We start from the raw sequence: 17,257 nt of genomic DNA, 5'->3' as shown, positions 1-17,257 counted from the left end.
AATTTTTGTTGTCAATTAACCTGCAGGTGTCTGTTAGCAGCTCATTTGAAGAGCTCCATCACAAAATCAAGCACAAAGCAGCAGATTTTCCACGTTCATCTGACTAATCAGTCACAGAACAAAATGATATAAACCAACAGTTTTATTTCAGTAAACTTAGCAGATATTCGGTAATTTCTTGTTATCACTTGATGTCATCTGCACTGAAGCCTTTATCAACATTATTTCCACTGCAGATTAAAGCAACAACAACTCTCACTTTGTAATCCCACTGTTGTGTGTTTAATACACACAGGATTCCAGGTTTATTAACAAATTTCTTTTTTAAAGAGCCATAAGACAAAAACATGGCCTAAAAGCAAACCTATACACAACATTTCCTTTAAAGTTATTTGTCACATAGTCAAATAAATGAAAAACAGAGCGGAAAGAGCAGATTTCCACAAAAATTAAGGAAACAAAATCAGCTCAAACTCTGGTTTAACTGATTTAACTGATAGATTTAAGCAATCACAACCCTCTCGCTTTGTAGTCCTGTGTTTAATGGTTGCAGGCCTCCAGGTTTAACAACCACATTTAGCTTTAGAGGGCTAATAAGACACACACACAGCCTTAAAGGCCAACAAAACACACCTCATTACTGCATTTCCTTTAGATGTGAAGTCCAGATAAATAACAAAAATCCAATAAAAGGTGACACATATGTAATATATATAATAGCCTACTCAAAATTATTGTGAGTAATAAGCAAATAATTTAATTTAATTTATACCCCTCAGTTTACAGAAGTCGTTTTATATGAAAAAAGAAATGGGTGTGATCTCATTCAAACATACAATACTTCTTATATAACATGCTTTCATAACCATTGAAAGCCCAGTTGATAAATAATTGTGCAGTCTTGGTGTTATCTGTTATGCACTAGCTGCTGTAAGGTGGAGGGTTCGGTTTTCCCCTCAGTTTGGTCTAACAGGAGGCGGCCGCGGTACACGGGCTGAGCTGCTCGGTTCGGGGCCGGACAGCGGGCTCGTCTCTCAGTCCTTCCCTCCTCCTGGACTTCGGGACAGTTTCACCGACGAGACAGCGGCTTGTAGACACACACGGCCATGATAATCATCAGCACCAGCAGGACTGCGAGGACGCTGCCCAGCATGACTGCGAGGACAGAAACACGATCACAGCCAACAACAACAGACAAACAGGCTGCAGAGCAGGGGTTAACCCCCTTTGGTGGCTTTGATTCTCCTGTTTAATTAGCAAGCACTTGTCCCTCTAGATTAAAGACAAAAAGACCGTTTTGGAGTCTTAAGCGCCCCACAGGAGCCTGAGTGCCAGCATCCCTGCCTGCCTGCCTGCCGGGTTGGCCTCCCAACATCAAGTCTCACCTAAATTCTGCTTCTGTAAGACCACATAAGCTCTCTCGGTCAGTCTGGAGTCCTCGGATTGTCCGTTTACTAACATACTAAAACACAGTAGTAGAGCTTCTGGGATGAGATGCAGCATCATAGCGACGGAGGCTGAAGGAAGATGATGGTGGTGATGATGATGATGGGAGTGAGGCGTTTCTTCTTCCGCTGTAGGATCTGGGTCCTAAACCCGTTGTGTTATTGTATTGACTCCTGGAGCTGAAACGACTGGTTGATTAATCGATTTGTTAGTTGGCAGAACGTTTATTGGCCGCTATTTAGAAAGTAAATCAGTCATTTAAGTTGTCTTTGGAAATACTTTCATTTACGGGTTGATCATTTCTAGGAAAGAACTGTGCAACTTGGTGCTTGAATTAAATAAATAAATAGTTAATATTTATTCATGTTGAATAAATGTTGAATTTTGTCACACAATCTTCAGATTGCAGACTGACTCCCTGTGTTAAAGTATCAGTTCATTGGAGTTAGTTAATTAGATTTTGGAAAATGAACTATTCATATTATTTAAGGCCAAAAGAGTCAAACATTCACCGGTTCTGATGTCTCAAATGTGAATATTTACTAATTTTCTAATTATGGCATTTCTGACATTTTATGAACCAAACGATTAATCAAGAAAATTATGTGCTGACAAATGTATGATGAACATAATCTTTACTTGCAGCTCTACTGACAAAATCAAAACATGCTTGTGATTAAGTGGTGCTTTTATTGTTGGTTGTCGGACTGTAACTAATGTCTGATTTCTATTTTCTTGTTTCTTGTTTTCGTCGTTTAGTCTGTAAAATGTCAGGAAATAGAAAAATTGCAGTTGAAAACCCAAAGATGTTCAGTTTACTGTTTTAGAAAACAGAAATAGTCATATTTCAGATTGTTCAACCAGTGAATTTCTTTTGCTTTTTTGCTCAAGAAATAATTGATTATCAAAATTGCTGCCAATTATTTTTCTGACCATCAGCATTGATCATTATTTTTCTGACCATCGATTGATCATTTCATCTCTGGCAGGTTGATGATTATACCGCTGCTGTTGAAGTAAATGTGAGGGTCTCTCTGCAGCCCTGACGGCAGCAGGCCTCTGAATCTTTCAGGTGTTTTCAGACTGTGGAAAATCAAAGTATATAAGATCTCTTCTCTTACTGGAAACCATCAAACAAGTGTGAGGCCACCATCACATTTCCCATTTCTGAAATGTCAAAGAGCAATGAAGAATAGATATAAAGGTCAAGCTCCTTGAGGTTATGTCCTTATGTAATTAGTCTGCATGACTGATGTATATGGCCTTTACCTTCATCCTCTATAGAACTTAAGTGTGCCCACCATTACAAACACTTAGTATTCTTAATTATGTGCCAGAGAATCTTAATGAGCGTTAGGAAATGTCACTCACGGTGTCCTGAAATTAAATCTGGAGGCTTCCTCGATAAATCCTCACAATAAGAAAACATTTCATCACAGCATGAACTGAAAGATCCTGTTTTAATAGGTGATCCAAAGGCATTTAAACTGAATTAACTCAGTTATGATGCAGCCTTTTTAGTTCTAAACTTATTATGAGCATGATTCTGTGACCTGCCATCGTTTTTATCTGTTCCTGTTGATTCATGACAGCAGATGTAAGGGAGCATTACATAATCACAGTGTACGTGTCCTGCCATTACATCATGTCACACAACAGAGCCCTTTGCTGCATCTGCACCCATCTCCTATCTCTGGCTGCACTTCCAGTTATAAAAGCCCCCCCCCCCAAAAAAAAGTATACTACTGTTGCTGTTTGCAAGCAGTTTTCAGCACTGTGTCCACCATTTTTGTAGCAGCCTCACCTGTGTGCTGCTATTGGCTGTGGGATACGCACCAACTGCTGGGATACTCCCAAAGGCTGCAGCCCAGAAACATCCCAACCACAACAAAATAAGGAGAAAATAAGAAAATACACACAGAGGGAAGCGTCACTGCAAACTAATACACCAACACACAATTAAAGGGGGCACACGTGATGATTGAGAGGGATAACGTTTGTTTGAACATCTAAATTGTTTTTAGGAAAATCCTGCATAGTATGACTTTACAGGGAGAGATAGCATGGTAGAAACAGCTACGTCTCATGGCATAAGGTATACATCGTCATGTGAATGTGACAGACTAGCAACCAAAACCCACAACTGGCAACCTTCGTGCAAACTGAGGCCTGAATGTGAATGAATAATACACTCCTGAATGTGAGTTTAGATTTGTGATCCCTGGTTTGAGTGGATTCCACAGGAGTGACTAATCCTTCATCTGCTGGTGCATGTGGGGCTGAAGCCAATCTAAAGTGGAGTCTGTGGGCTGCAAAGGAGCACCCTCATGGTTCTCCTTTAAGTTAAAAAGTCCTGTGAAATTCAGCTTTTTATTTACCCCTCACATCTGTATTTTGCCAAGATCAATGGATGCATGGCAGCAAGTTCACTCAGAACGTACGCAAACAGTATCTATGCCGTCATTTTTTCCCTTAATGTGCTGTTTGTCAAGCTGTTCATGACAGGTAGACAAGAAACCGTCTATTTAGCAGCTTCTCTTTTATGTGTCTCCTGTGTTTGCCTGCTCTCTACTTCAATAGCAGTCAGTGACACAAAAGGGCTTTGATGTGCGCGTCCATCAACCAGCAGCTCAATGGAGAATCCCATGTTCGAAACCACTTTCTACTCCGGTATACGTTCATACCTGTCGTCCTTGAAGTGATCGGGCCTGGCTTAGGAATAAAAATCAGTTGAATAAGTAAAGATCTGAAAGGTGCTGCTAGTGGGAATAATGTATTGTGTGTGTGTGTGTGTGTGTGTGTGTGTTTGTGAAGGTTTGGGAGTATTTGAAGGGTCGAGGCTGCTTTATTCCCTTGTATGTTGATGGATTCTGGATATTGCAAATTAGCTTGTTAATTAAAATATCTAATAGAGGTGAGCAGCAACAGCCAACAGCCATTACAAAGACATGAGGGTGACCATATGGAGATTTACAGAAACAAATCTTAGGTGGTCTCAAACATATTTACAAAAAAATGCACCTGCTTTGATATAGATGATGGAATTTGATTGCTTAAAATACTGCATGATGTTTTGTTTGTTGCTTCATATTCATGTTTAACTTGCAGGAATGAAGAGGCACACAGACCGAATGTGTAATGTATACAGTGATTAATTTATACACATCTGACTAGTACATAAACCAGGTTGAAACGGACTGAAAATCATCACCTTGTTCATGTTATTATCAAATTAGCAAACAAGCATGATCTTATTATCTTATCATATTCTCTAAATAGAAATAAAAGTATAAAGCGCTTTAAGATAATACATGTGGCCAAGACACAGGCGATATAATGCTGTCTGTTAAAAAAAAAACCCTTAGAGATTGAAACATTGGAGAGGCACAATATTAATACAACCTTTACAATTTTTGTACATATAGTGAAATATTTAGGCAGATTAAGGCAAAACAGGCTATCTGGAGTTAAATGAAGCCATCAGATGAAGACAAAAAAGTTCATTTTGATTTTAAAGAATCTGTATACACACATACAGTTGTACATATTGTAGTGTATCTCCAGAAAGTACACAGGCTCTGCTTTCTTTAATGCCGATACTAAAAGATAGTACATAAAAGTATTTTATCTGAAAACATTAAATGAACTGATGTCGTCTTCGTCTGAGTTCCTCACTCATCTCCATTACAAACACTCGTAGGGAAAAACAGCATTTTTAGCGGATATATGCAGCAGCTGGCATGAAATCCTATACAAGCATTTTAGTACAGTACAAATCTACTCTATAAATATTAAATACAGCGTTGACAAAGATAAAGGAGGGACTGTAATTTACTGTCAGCTGATTTAGGTTTGGTCCCATTTAATCTTCCTCCTCCTGGACAGAAATGTGCTGCCCAGCGAAACAAAAAAAGTCTTTACACAAACCACACACAATATCTGTTAAAACTGCCAGGAAAATACAGCAGAGCTGGAAACACTCTGCATGAAAAACACTAGCTTTTAGTCCACTGAATGGACCTGCTGAATACATTTTTTTTAGTACATGAAATTACATGCAAAACACTGCTGCCATGATTCTTCTAGTGGTGCAAACCTGTGTTAACCTCACTGTTGCTCCAAGTGCGACGCTGGTGTTTCCATCGTAGCTGTAGCTGATATCACCTTCACAAACTACACAAAATATAGAACTTAGCAAGAGAAAATGGCCCCATGCAATAGCTGCTGAATATTACATATAGAAATACATGTTTTTATTTTCCTTGGCATATTATTCTCATGAGACAGCTGATTAAGGGAATAAGCAGGCCATTACTTAAATACAACTCCTACAACCACACGAACGCAACACTTGAGAATGGCAACATGTGAAAGCTACATGCTGTCGTGGCAGCGCAGGTCAATCTGAATACACACAGGAAGGTTTGAGTATTGCTATCTCAGCTCCTCTTGGAATTAGAAATTTAGCAGCATTTACCGTTTTACAGAGTGCACATGTGCAGCGAAAGTTGACATGTTCAACAGTCATGATGTCAGATAATGTTCAGGCTCACTCATAAATAACTTAAAACTGAGGTTTAAATAAAAAAAACTACAAGCACGGGACGAGTGGATTTTTCATGTGTTAAGGTGGTTTTTCTTTCTATGGCACGGCAGCCATGTTGAGGCTGTCAGCGTGGATGTCCGGTATGGTCCTCTCTGGTCTGAGGCACACCGCCAGCCTCTGTGGAAAACGAGACCGTTGGGAAAACAAGAGGACAGACGAGGTTCATTTGAAGGGAAGTTCGTGTTTTCGGTCTTTTGCACATGTTTTCTCCTTCCCTTCATCCACTCACCTGTTTGAGAGATCCAGGAGTCCACACCAGCTTGTAGACCATGTAGATGGGGATCCACATGAAGGATGAGAAGCCAATGATGTATCCCACTGTGATGCTCCAGTCAGGGTACTTATAGTCAAACAGTGTGAGGGGCGGCGCTTTGAGCAGGGAGCTCACTATAATATACTGACAAGAGTTGAGATATATAATCACATTTAAAATGTCCATATATGGTAATGTAACTCTGGTATTCTTCCATAAGACATAATATTGGGAAAGGGCAATATATCTGTCAAACGTCCAGACATTGTGAAAAAAAAAAATAGAAAGGAAGCCATCATAGTGTAATAATGCAAAATGTCAACAGGAAGACAACCAGAGCGATGGATGCAAATAAAAGACAGGGATATTAAACTGTGTGAAGAGGAGGGGAGCTCACATTTGCTCAGGTGTTTATGCAGGATACATGCTGGAGAAAAAGTTTCATGGAAGACAGTTCATATAAAGGAGGGTTAAATGTACAGAGAGAGGGTCAGCTGTTAGCTGACCGCGCTCCACTCGTCTTTTGATCTCACACCGAGCTTCATTGATCTCCGGATGATTTAAATATGTGACGCTTATTTGATCTTTTTAAAGCACGTCATGTTAAAATATTGTAAAATTGAAAATCACATGTCCGTGAAATTTGTATATATTCTTTTGAATTTAAGTACCATTGTATGAAATGTATGAATGGTTGAGCCCTTACCGCTAGAAATGCTGGACTGATGGCCACCCAGCACACCCTCCAGAATAATCCTGGAGCTTTGCCCAGCATGGCCTGAACATCACTGCTGAATCTGTTGATACCTGAAAGCAACAAAATCAACATGAATCACAGCAACAATATATTTGACTTGATATATTTGACATTGCAGATAAAAGAATCTGAAAACCAGCCAGCTGATAATAATCTCTTGTTTACCGTAGAACCAGGAAACCGCGATGGCCTCGAGGAAACCCACAGCTATAATGGAGCATCCTACTCCGAATTCCTCCAGCAGCTTCACCACATAGGCACCACCCTGTCAATAACACCATCCATCATCACTCATTTTTCTCCGTGTGAGCAACAGGCCACAGATCTCAGTTTTTAATTCACCACAATGCATCCAGAACCACCTGAACCTCACAGCAAATGTGATTTTCCATTCTCTAATTCAAAATGTGAAAAAAAACTTACATTTGTAAGGGTGCTCAGAGAGCCCAAAAAGCAGACAACTACCAAGCACAGGACAAAAAGTTCACGCCTGTGAGAGAAATGATCCGGGTATTCATCCAACACGGCGGTGATGATGGCCTCCAGCCCACCAAACTGGAACACAGACAAAGCTTAGAATATACACTCAGTCTGCATATCATATGTTAATAGATTTGGGTGCTTTTGTGTGGTAAAAATGTACATTTCAGGAAAATTAACCCTACAGCAATGCATCTGGGGACACATCTGCATTCTAATGAAGACACAAGAATAAAGTGTTTTTGTAGGAATTACATTGAAATGCAGTAAACTCTGGAAAACAAGCAAACAGGCTTATTGTATTGTTGAAGCTGTTGGGAGCATAACACTTAGTCATGACATATTTATGTAATAGTGTCTAAAGTAATCTGATATGTAACTTAAATCTGACAAAGTATCAGAATCACAAGGCGTCCGCAGTTCGTACCGTGCTGTCCAGTCCCAGCGTGATCATCATCACAAAAAAGATGATGGCAAAAAAGGTCGAGCCCATCATGTTTGCAATGGCTTCTGGGTACGTGATGAAGAGCAAACTTGGCCCTGGAAGCATGAAGACATTGAATATGAAGGGATGAGGGGTCTGTGTGTGATTTTTCTTTTATCTAAAACTCATTCACTGACCTTTATCCCTGGCTACGTCCTCAACCTCCACCTTCCTCATCTCGGCCATGTAGCCCAGCACCGTGAAGATGACGAACCCCGACACAAAGCTGGTCAGACAGTTCACCAGACTGGTCACAATGGCGTCGCTGTTGAGGAAGAAATGAAAGCCTGTTAAAGGACATGCAGCATAATAACTGTCACTCATGTTCTTCTTCAAACCTAATTTTTCAGATATGGTTCCTGTCTGAGGTGAAAGCGGCTCAACACTAACCTGACCCTTCTGACCTGCGTTTAATGGGTTCCTTTATATTTTCTCATTATCCTTGTGTGTGACGCACGAGGATGCTCCTAGCTAGCAACCATCCTGAGACAGTGCTAATGAGGAATACTCTTCTAAAGGATGTGTGTTGTGTTCATTAGAGATATCAAACTCTCTCAACGTCCAGCACGTGTGAACACTGTTGGAGATGTGAAAATCCTCAGGAAAGCTCAACAGAATTAGTAAGTAACGATTTTCAATGAATAAATATTTATTAGTAAAACTGAAGCATGTTACATATTGCATATTTTGTTGATGATTGCAAGAAAAATTATTACTATCAATTGGATGAAAACAAGCCCTCCCATGATTTCACAATGGCTACAAAAAGTAAGGCATGTCTACATGATGGAGTCTATGTCTATTTTTTTTTTTGTCATTTATTGATTTTTTTGTACCATTTTTGTAATGTAACTGTTGTCTTTGTAGATATGTATTGAAATAACTAAATATGTGCTCTTCCTGTATTATTTTCATGTAACAAATGAAGCCCAATCTCAAGATGAATTTTGTTTTCATGATGTTAATTGCCTGTTTTTTGCATTAAGGCAATAAAGTTAAAAAAAAAAAAAGAGAGAAGCACATTCTCCCAAAAGACTTGCAACACTGTCATTTGTTTCTGTTAATGAGTACTTTTTTTTCTTACATTGAGAAATACGTGTTAAGAAGCGGCAGCATCCAGTTTCATTCATGATTGGTGTGTTTACTACTGTTTCCCCACATGCCACTCTGCTCTACTCATCAGCCACACGCTCAGACTATTAGTCATACTGGGAGTGCACAATTTAATTTGGCCTGTGCACAGCTTGGCATTTATACCCACCATGCAGCATTCACCACTCTAATATCATTGTCTCGACCACACTATCTTGTTTAACTCATAGGCAATGAATCCCACAGCTGCTCTTGGAGCTGTGACCGCTCAGTGTGTCTTACCGATAGCAGTTATTTGTGAAAGGGTTGTAGCTGGAGAGAGCCAGGAGCACCCCGAAGCCGGGCCCCAGAGAGAAGAAGATCTGAGCGGCAGCATCCACCCACACCTGCAGAAGAGAGAACGAGACATTACTGTACAAGTTCTGGGATGCTGCAGGTTGCTATGGGCATTTACCAGCATAAAAATACAGTATTGCTTTTTCTTTTTTTTGTTTTCAGTGCTTTGATGTCACCATTCATATTTTCATTTTCTTATTTGTGCTCCAGTCCCTCAGTATTTAATTTACAGAGCAGAGAGAGAGAGGTGTTGTGTCAGTCGTATAGAGATCTAGTTGCTGCACAGCTGGACGCAGGGAGATCTGAAGAGGAGCACGCGTTCGGCATTAAAAAGAGGAGGGCAGCGTTGGATATTGGTGAGTGAGACAGAAAGGGAGGCCTTTGTTAATGGGCAGAAAATCTAAACCAATTATGCATCTCATTATCCTGCTCTGTGTCTTATTTATGCATCTCATTTCATCTCATCCATATTAACTGCCAACCAAAGCACTCACACATGTTCAGCAAACAACCACAGTGAGCTGGAGAGGAGGATGAGGACGTTTCATAGATGGAGAAGAAATAAAGGCAGATTCTCAAGGGACTATAGTGAGGAGAAATGAATGAGGATACATACTCTATTAAATTACTGCCTCTCATGCTGGGAAGATCCAGATGTGTTATTTCATTACACCAGTCCAGCAAGTTAAATATGAATCAGGGACTCCTAAATCTTGTCAGGACACTGGTGAGACACATCTTAGTCGATTCCTCTGTTCCAGAAGTTATACATCATTCAACTTTCATTTTGAATTTACCATAAATTTGTACTTTGAGAGAAATGGTGGACAAGTCTCTGTTAAGAATATTAGAGTAACTGCTTTGAAATCAGTTATTAATACACGACTGCAACAAACTTGTTTATATCTCTCAAAATAGATAAGAATAACAGGTCAAATTCAACATGTGGAAAAAATAAGAAACGACAGTGTGACATTTCTGTGTTGTTAAATCAACATGCCGTGATGAACTATCTCCCAATACCTGTTTATTTATATCTGTATGTATTCATCACGTTTTTATTATCATTATCATCACTGAGTCTTCTCTCTCCTTCTTTCTTGACAACTGACAAACAATTCTGTTATAAATGTGTAAAATAATTTTTTTATACTTTTTACTGATGATATGGATCATTTGAATTAAGAGTACAAAATAAGATCCTCACATCTATGAGAATTAAGACGTTTTTCTTGTTAGAGATGAGGGAATTTTATTCTTTTTCAGAAACAAGCTGACCGACCAACTTTGCAGGACTCACACTGGTCTCGAGCAGCTTCCCCCACTGGGGTTTTAGGTAAAACACCACACCTCTCCAGGCTCCCGGCAGAGTGGCGCCTCGAATTAGCAGGATGAAGAGGACTATGTAGGGCAAGGTGGCAGTCACCCACACGACCTGATGTGGAAGAAAGAGATCAGTCAGGAAGAGCTGGGGTAACTAGAGAGCACGGATATATAATAAAATAATAATCTGGTGTTATGGTAGTAAAGCAGCTGCAGTTACCTTCCCTGAAGTCTTCACGCCCTTCCAGAGGCTGAAGTACACAATGGTGAAAATGAGGAAAAGGCAGAGCATCAACTGCCAGCGAACACCCCCGACGTTCCTCAGCCCTGACGACTTGTGGATCTCAAGAACGTTCCTCCTGTGATGATAAAACACGTAAATCATCACCTTCTCAGCACGGAGGACAACTTTTCACCAGCTGACAGTGTCTGTGCCGAGTATGACTGTAAAGCTATTTATATGTGCGGTTTCTGTTACTCACACTTACATGCACTTACGTGTAAAATTCCTCTGCCGGAGACCTGGAGGAATTCGTCCAGGTGACGTTGTCCATGCCAAAATAGTTAGTGCAGTCGGGGGTATTCCACACATTGTCGCAGTTTGTCCAAGGCAGGATGCTGGAGAAAGAGGAGTAGAAGTAGAAGAGGGCCCAGGCGATGATGGTGTTGTAGTAGAAGGACACATACAGGGCGATGATGCAAATGGCGTATCCTATACCTGAAACAGAAGAGAGAGGCAGATAGAGGATTGTGCTGAGCTGACTTTGAGTCAGATTTCTTAAGGTTGATTTCACTATATTGAATATGTGCTTCTGAGCAGCGCAGCGTGAGGCCTTACCTTTAAAAATGGGACAGATGTGTTTCCATATGGATATGGCTCCAGTTCTGTGGAACTGCCCCAGCGCCAGCTCCATGTAAAAGAGCGGCACACCACCGAAGATGGCCATCAAAATGTAGGGAATGAGGAAAGCACCTGCACAGGGACGCACAAGGCTGCATGTCATGCAGGGCTTTTACATGAAGGTCATGATGAGTGCTTCTGCTGTCTCGTGCACAATGACAACGTGAGGACATTCATAATTTGAGGAATTAAGAGGGCTTGAATCTGAATAGAAACATGAAATCTGAATGATAATGAGCATTCTCATTGGTCTAATGTTGACATCTGTCAAGTAAGCTTTTGTGTAAATTGTGGTTTACATTATATCTCAGCTCAAATGGGGCATGCTCAAAATCTTTATTTGGATCAAACCATGGACAAAAACATATCTCGTTACAGGTTAAAAACTGAAACCGACTCAATTCTGAAACATTTTTTTAATAAAATATCAAAACAGTTTTTAGTTTATTCCCTTTTTTCATCTCCTGTTTGAGCTTTTTTAAACAATTCATATGTGTTATTCTTTCAAATCTTGTCTTTATGCCTTTTTATGTTATCTGCAGTGCTTTGAATTGCCTTGTTACTGAAAGGTGTTAAATAAATAACCTTGCTTTGCAACCAGACTGGCTGCTGTAACTTAACCCACTCTGTGGAGTAAAGCACATCCTTTTCCCAGCAAAATACAAGATGACTTAACATATCTGCGCAGATTTCTTTTTAAAAGAAGATATTCACTAATAAACGGGCATTTTTCCGTCAAAAAAAACCCCAAAAAACAAAGCTTGTCCCGATGGGAATTTGTCAAGCTCCTGTTTTGTAAACACAATTGATGAAAAGTGACCAAAGCAAAACGGACACAGGTTATGTCAGAGGAAAGGTGTAAAAAGTTTTTGGAGGACTTTTCAGGGACGTGAAGGCGACAGATGCGCACTTCAGCACCACGGACAGTTTCTGCTGTCATGCGCAGCTCCAGCCTGTTTTCTGGATGGTTTGAAGCCATTTCGAGCACAAATTCGGACATTTAATCGACTAGTAGACTCACTTGGTCTTTGCCAAGTGGCTCCACACAAAACATTTGAAGTTACACAAATCCTGACTTGTGAAACTAAGCTGGATGAGCCGGTTTTAAAAATCTCTAAACCACTTACCGCCACCGTTTTGATAACATATGTATGGAAATCTCCAGACATTTCCCAGGTCCACCGCAAAGCCAATGACAGACAAGAGAAAATCCATCTTTTTGCTCCATTTGTCCCTGGAGTCCGTCTGCGTGATGACCGGCACCGGGACCGCGCTGCCGGAGCTGTAGCCGGGGTTCGGGGAGCCGTGGTGGGTCAGACTGCCGGCCATGACTGCTGAGTCCTGTCGGGGCATCGGACTGTGAAAAGTCAGCCAGAGGAGCAGAGAGGAGGATGTTTCTCCTGGAGTGATGACAGGGCCGAGTGGGAGGAGTTGGTGGAGCTGCTGCGGACTCTATCCCACCTGTTAGTGGAGACGGACAACACGCAGGTTGTTTGCGTTTCACTGACAGCAGATTTGAACAACTTCAAAAGACCTGGTCGCAGATCAATAGTATTGATCCCTTTATAGTAGCTTTGTAGTTTTTAGTAGTAGTTCAGTAGTAGCTTAGACTGACAGGACTGCAGCTTCGCTCACTTCTGATTCTTTCTTTCGCTTGATTCATTAACACGCCAGCTTTTGGCAAAATCCCATTTAATTCACATTTAACAGCAACAGGATGTGGCAGGCAGAGCACACACTGGCCCCTAATTTAGCTGTAATCAACTTTATTGCTGCAAATCACATTGACACACTCACAGCATGTGGCAGATTGTTGAATTGAACTTTCCAGCATTTAACAAGAGGCCTTGAATGCAGGATTTCCCATGAGGCTTCAGACCTTTTTCTTTGAGATAGTTTAGTTCAATGTGAGCTCTGATACCTGTCGAGCAACATATAAAAACCTGTGATTAACGTTCTGTGAAATCATTTGCAGCTTTAACATGCTGCCAAGCCTCTAAATGCTTGCGCAGGAAAACTGTGACGCTGAAACAAGATTTTATTCTATTGAAGCGACAGGTTGGCCTGCAAAGTAATTAGAGTCTCAGTTATCAAGATTTATGTCCGCTGTTCATCATTCTTCTATAACAATGACGTGACACGTAGCTCATGAATCACACAATCACAGTGTACGTACCAGATTGGACATTTTTCGCTTTTCAGTTAGTAACAGGATGTTTTGAATATGTGATTTTCATATGTGAGTTTTTAGGATCAACATGACTTCTGATGTAATTTTGAATAATATATGAAATGTAGTGATTACAGCTGAGACAGCAGCCTCCCCAAAAGGTCCATTTAGTAGCTTCTTTGCAGCATTTACACATGAGCTTTTCCTGCTTCTACATGCAGCCAACCTTCTAAAAGTACAGCTGACTCAAACATGTTTAGTTTCAGAGACCATCTACTTTCTTCTATGTCTTTATTTACAATTTCTCATTTTCCATGTCAGCTTCATCAGGTAAGTCTTTATTTATTTATATCATCGCCTTTCTAGATCATATATCAAATGTGCTTCATGATAAAAGACAAAAGCGAGATGTAATATACAGGCGTAATATAAAAGTAATAAATAAAATAGAGATCGAATAAATAAAAACAATGTTAAGGGAATAAACAGGTGGGCCAAAACTGGAGAAATAGTAAAAATAATTTGAAAAAAGTCACGATCCTGTTTAAACCAATGAGCAGGCAGTCCAAATTAACTTTTGAAGTTTGACAGTTTGCAGAAAGCTATAAATAGCACCTTGAGCCATCTTGACTTCCTATCCTATGTTAATATAGTTTGGTGAAGACAGCAGAATAGAATCACAGCAGCTTGACTGCACTCATTAGGAAAAACCTAATAAAAAGGCTTTGTAATCAAATCCAGCGCTTTTAGCAGTGGGCACTTTGAAAAGGCTGCTAACTGCATCTTCAGAGAGCAGCGGTCACGCAGGTCTGCAAGCAGAGAGGGAGTGCATCAAATGGAGTTACTTTGGGAAATGGATATGACACAGAGATAGGCCAAGAGACATCATGAAATTGTCACTTAAAAGCCAAGTGGCAGCCAAACTGTCTGGCCTGGCTGCGTCACCTGAAGCTAGGAAATGGTGAAATGCAGATTGTGTTGTTTGATAACTGTCACTTAAGCAATTTTCTGCCGTAAAGTCCATCAAAGGAGATGCAAAATAATTTCTTTTTCAAAGGTAGATGCTTTGGTCACGGTTAAGATTCCTTCAGGTCCAACATGTCTTCTCAATGCCGGAGCTAGGATGGGGAAGAGTAAACAATCAGCTGGTGGGAAAAGGCTGCTGCAGCTCGGCTGAGGTGCGGGGACCCCCGAGGGCCAAAAGCCTAACAACAAACCATATAGCACTGGCCTTCTCTAACATACAATCCTGTCAATCTGCATTGGCACACATGGGCAGAAGAACATCAGACTGACAGGAGCCTCTATCACATGCCCTGGTGCCTGTTAGAGCACGTCGACTCTAATCACACATGGACATGTTGCATGTTGGCCCTGCCCAGAAACTCTGCTGACAGGCAAGCAGACATGGATACGACACAGCATTGTTATTTCTAAACTGTAGGATTTTATTTCGTTTTAATGTAAATTCTTGTCTCTATTGTCTCCCAAGCATAGAAGATTGTCTATATGTGACCTTCCTCTTCATTGATGTTTCTGATCATCTGCTTAAATCTAACAATATCAATTCAGAGTCAGTCATTGTTTCAACAAGTTATCAATTTGAATTTTTGACTTTGAGTGAATTTTGTTTCTTATAGGAACTGAATTGGAATTGAAAACACATACAAATAAAAGCTGTTGTTTCCCCACTGACAAGTAAGCAAAGCGGAGCTGCAGAGAAGATCTGGTTTGCTGTTTACTCAGGCAGAAGTCCTTGCATGGCATTTAACAAGACATGCTATTACCTCATATTATCTAAAGCCACTGCAAGGGGTGAGTCACCCCAGCGAGGGAATCCTGGGTTGCTTGTGAGGAAAACAGGAAAAAACGGGACCAGTCGTCACAAGGAAGCCACTGCAGGAAGAGGGCCCCTTCAGGACACATTAACTGCAGCTCTGGATTGTAAATTAATATTGTAAAAATGACAGCATCCCCAAAATCACACTTGAATGCCTGAATAGTCTAGTTATTGTTGTTTGCTCTGGTGCTGTCATGTAAGACTGTAAGATTACAGGTCCCAACATGTGGTTAGGACTCAGGGTTCAAGACAAGGAATTACCTCTTGACGTGTGCATCCACAGAAGGAACCCATGGATTTTGTTGGCACTGAAACTATGACGGCAGCTTTGGGGGGGTCTGCTCCTCTCAGTCTGTCACCCTGTGTTATCCCTCCATCCTTTCACCACCTGATCTACCTGACAGCTCAGCCCTGCAGCCAGAACTGGACTTATGGCTCGAAGGGACTCCACACTCCGCTGCACTGAAGCCTGCCAACCCCTCCTGCTCATATTCTGACTCAGACTGTGGTTTTCCTGAACATGTTCTCGCTCATACAATAAACATGTGAATACTGTTATGAGATAAGAATTCTTATTGAAATCATAGTCCATATGGAATCATTTAGAGGTTTTTGACAAGTTTTGTTGTCCTTGTTCTTAACTGAATGTCCGTTCCTGTGTAATTACATTGAGAGCAAAAACTGGAGTCAAATTCCTTGTATGTGTGCACATACTCATAATAAAACTGATTCTGATTCTTTTTTTGGTCCTACGCATCAAAAATGACACAGACGCCATCTTCTGGACAATATTTGATACAGCTTTTCCTGCAACTGTTACTTGGAAATAAGTTATTAATCATATCATAAAAGGATTAAATGCAGTTGTAGAATTTCCCTGGTACAGTTTCACACTTTCTTTAGCAATGGTGTTGAAGGAAAGTTGATAAATGTCAGCATCAATATTTATGCTATTTTAATGCAGGGAAGCAGGAAAGCTTTGTTTTCTGAGCACAAATGGATTTATAGTGTTCAGCCTCACTATTGATATTAACCCAGATGTTTGACCTGATATGGCCCAAGTTTTGAACTCCAGGCATTTTTCGCAAGTGTCGCCTCTCCAGCAACAGGTGCTCTGCATATGGAGCAGGAAGCACATTTGCCTTAAAACGTAGTGTACCCAGTTTCTGACACATCAGAGATGTTGAGTCACATTTTCTAGGATTGTCAGCAGGATTATCAAATGGTTTGACTATAAATCACTTTTTTAAAAGATTTGTGTGATTTGCAGATACAGTATCAGGCTCATCCAGTCATTCCATATCTTGACCACTAGATGGCGTAAAGATAAAATGATAAAACTTACAACAAGCGCGGATGTTTTCTTTTTTAGTTCAGGGATATTTTTTAAGCATTTCCTCTGAATATCTTGATAAAATTATTTCTGTTCAAAATTAATATTACAACGAGGAGATCGCAGCATCAGGCCTGTGTCACATTCAGTGAAACTTCCACGTTAATCAACCTTGTGGACATCTATTCTTTAAATATGCAACTACAGCCTATTTAGTGGAGAATACAATCCGGTTT

At 40.4% G+C, this 17,257-nt stretch overlaps 1 protein-coding gene across 1 annotated transcript; it reads right to left on the bottom strand.

The window, feature by feature from the left end:
* Positions 1-6,088: 6,088 nt before the first annotated feature.
* On the bottom strand, positions 6,089-13,007 carry slc6a4b (solute carrier family 6 member 4b). The gene is made up of 13 exons (XM_041937325.1): positions 12,806-13,007; positions 11,616-11,750; positions 11,276-11,495; positions 10,998-11,136; positions 10,755-10,889; positions 9,401-9,504; positions 8,164-8,291; positions 7,970-8,082; positions 7,486-7,617; positions 7,228-7,327; positions 7,012-7,112; positions 6,282-6,449; positions 6,089-6,169 (listed from the first exon to the last, which is right to left on the bottom strand). The coding sequence occupies exons 1-13, from the start codon at positions 13,005-13,007 to the stop codon at positions 6,089-6,091; spliced, it is 1,758 nt and encodes a 585-aa protein (XP_041793259.1).
* Positions 13,008-17,257: the final 4,250 nt, after the last annotated feature.

This window comes from Chelmon rostratus, chromosome 5 (assembly GCF_017976325.1).
Source record: "Chelmon rostratus isolate fCheRos1 chromosome 5, fCheRos1.pri, whole genome shotgun sequence".
NCBI classification, from domain to species: domain Eukaryota; kingdom Metazoa; phylum Chordata; class Actinopteri; order Chaetodontiformes; family Chaetodontidae; genus Chelmon; species Chelmon rostratus.
The sequence above is the reverse complement of the archived record's forward strand: the minus strand, read 5'-3'. Positions and strand labels throughout refer to the sequence as shown.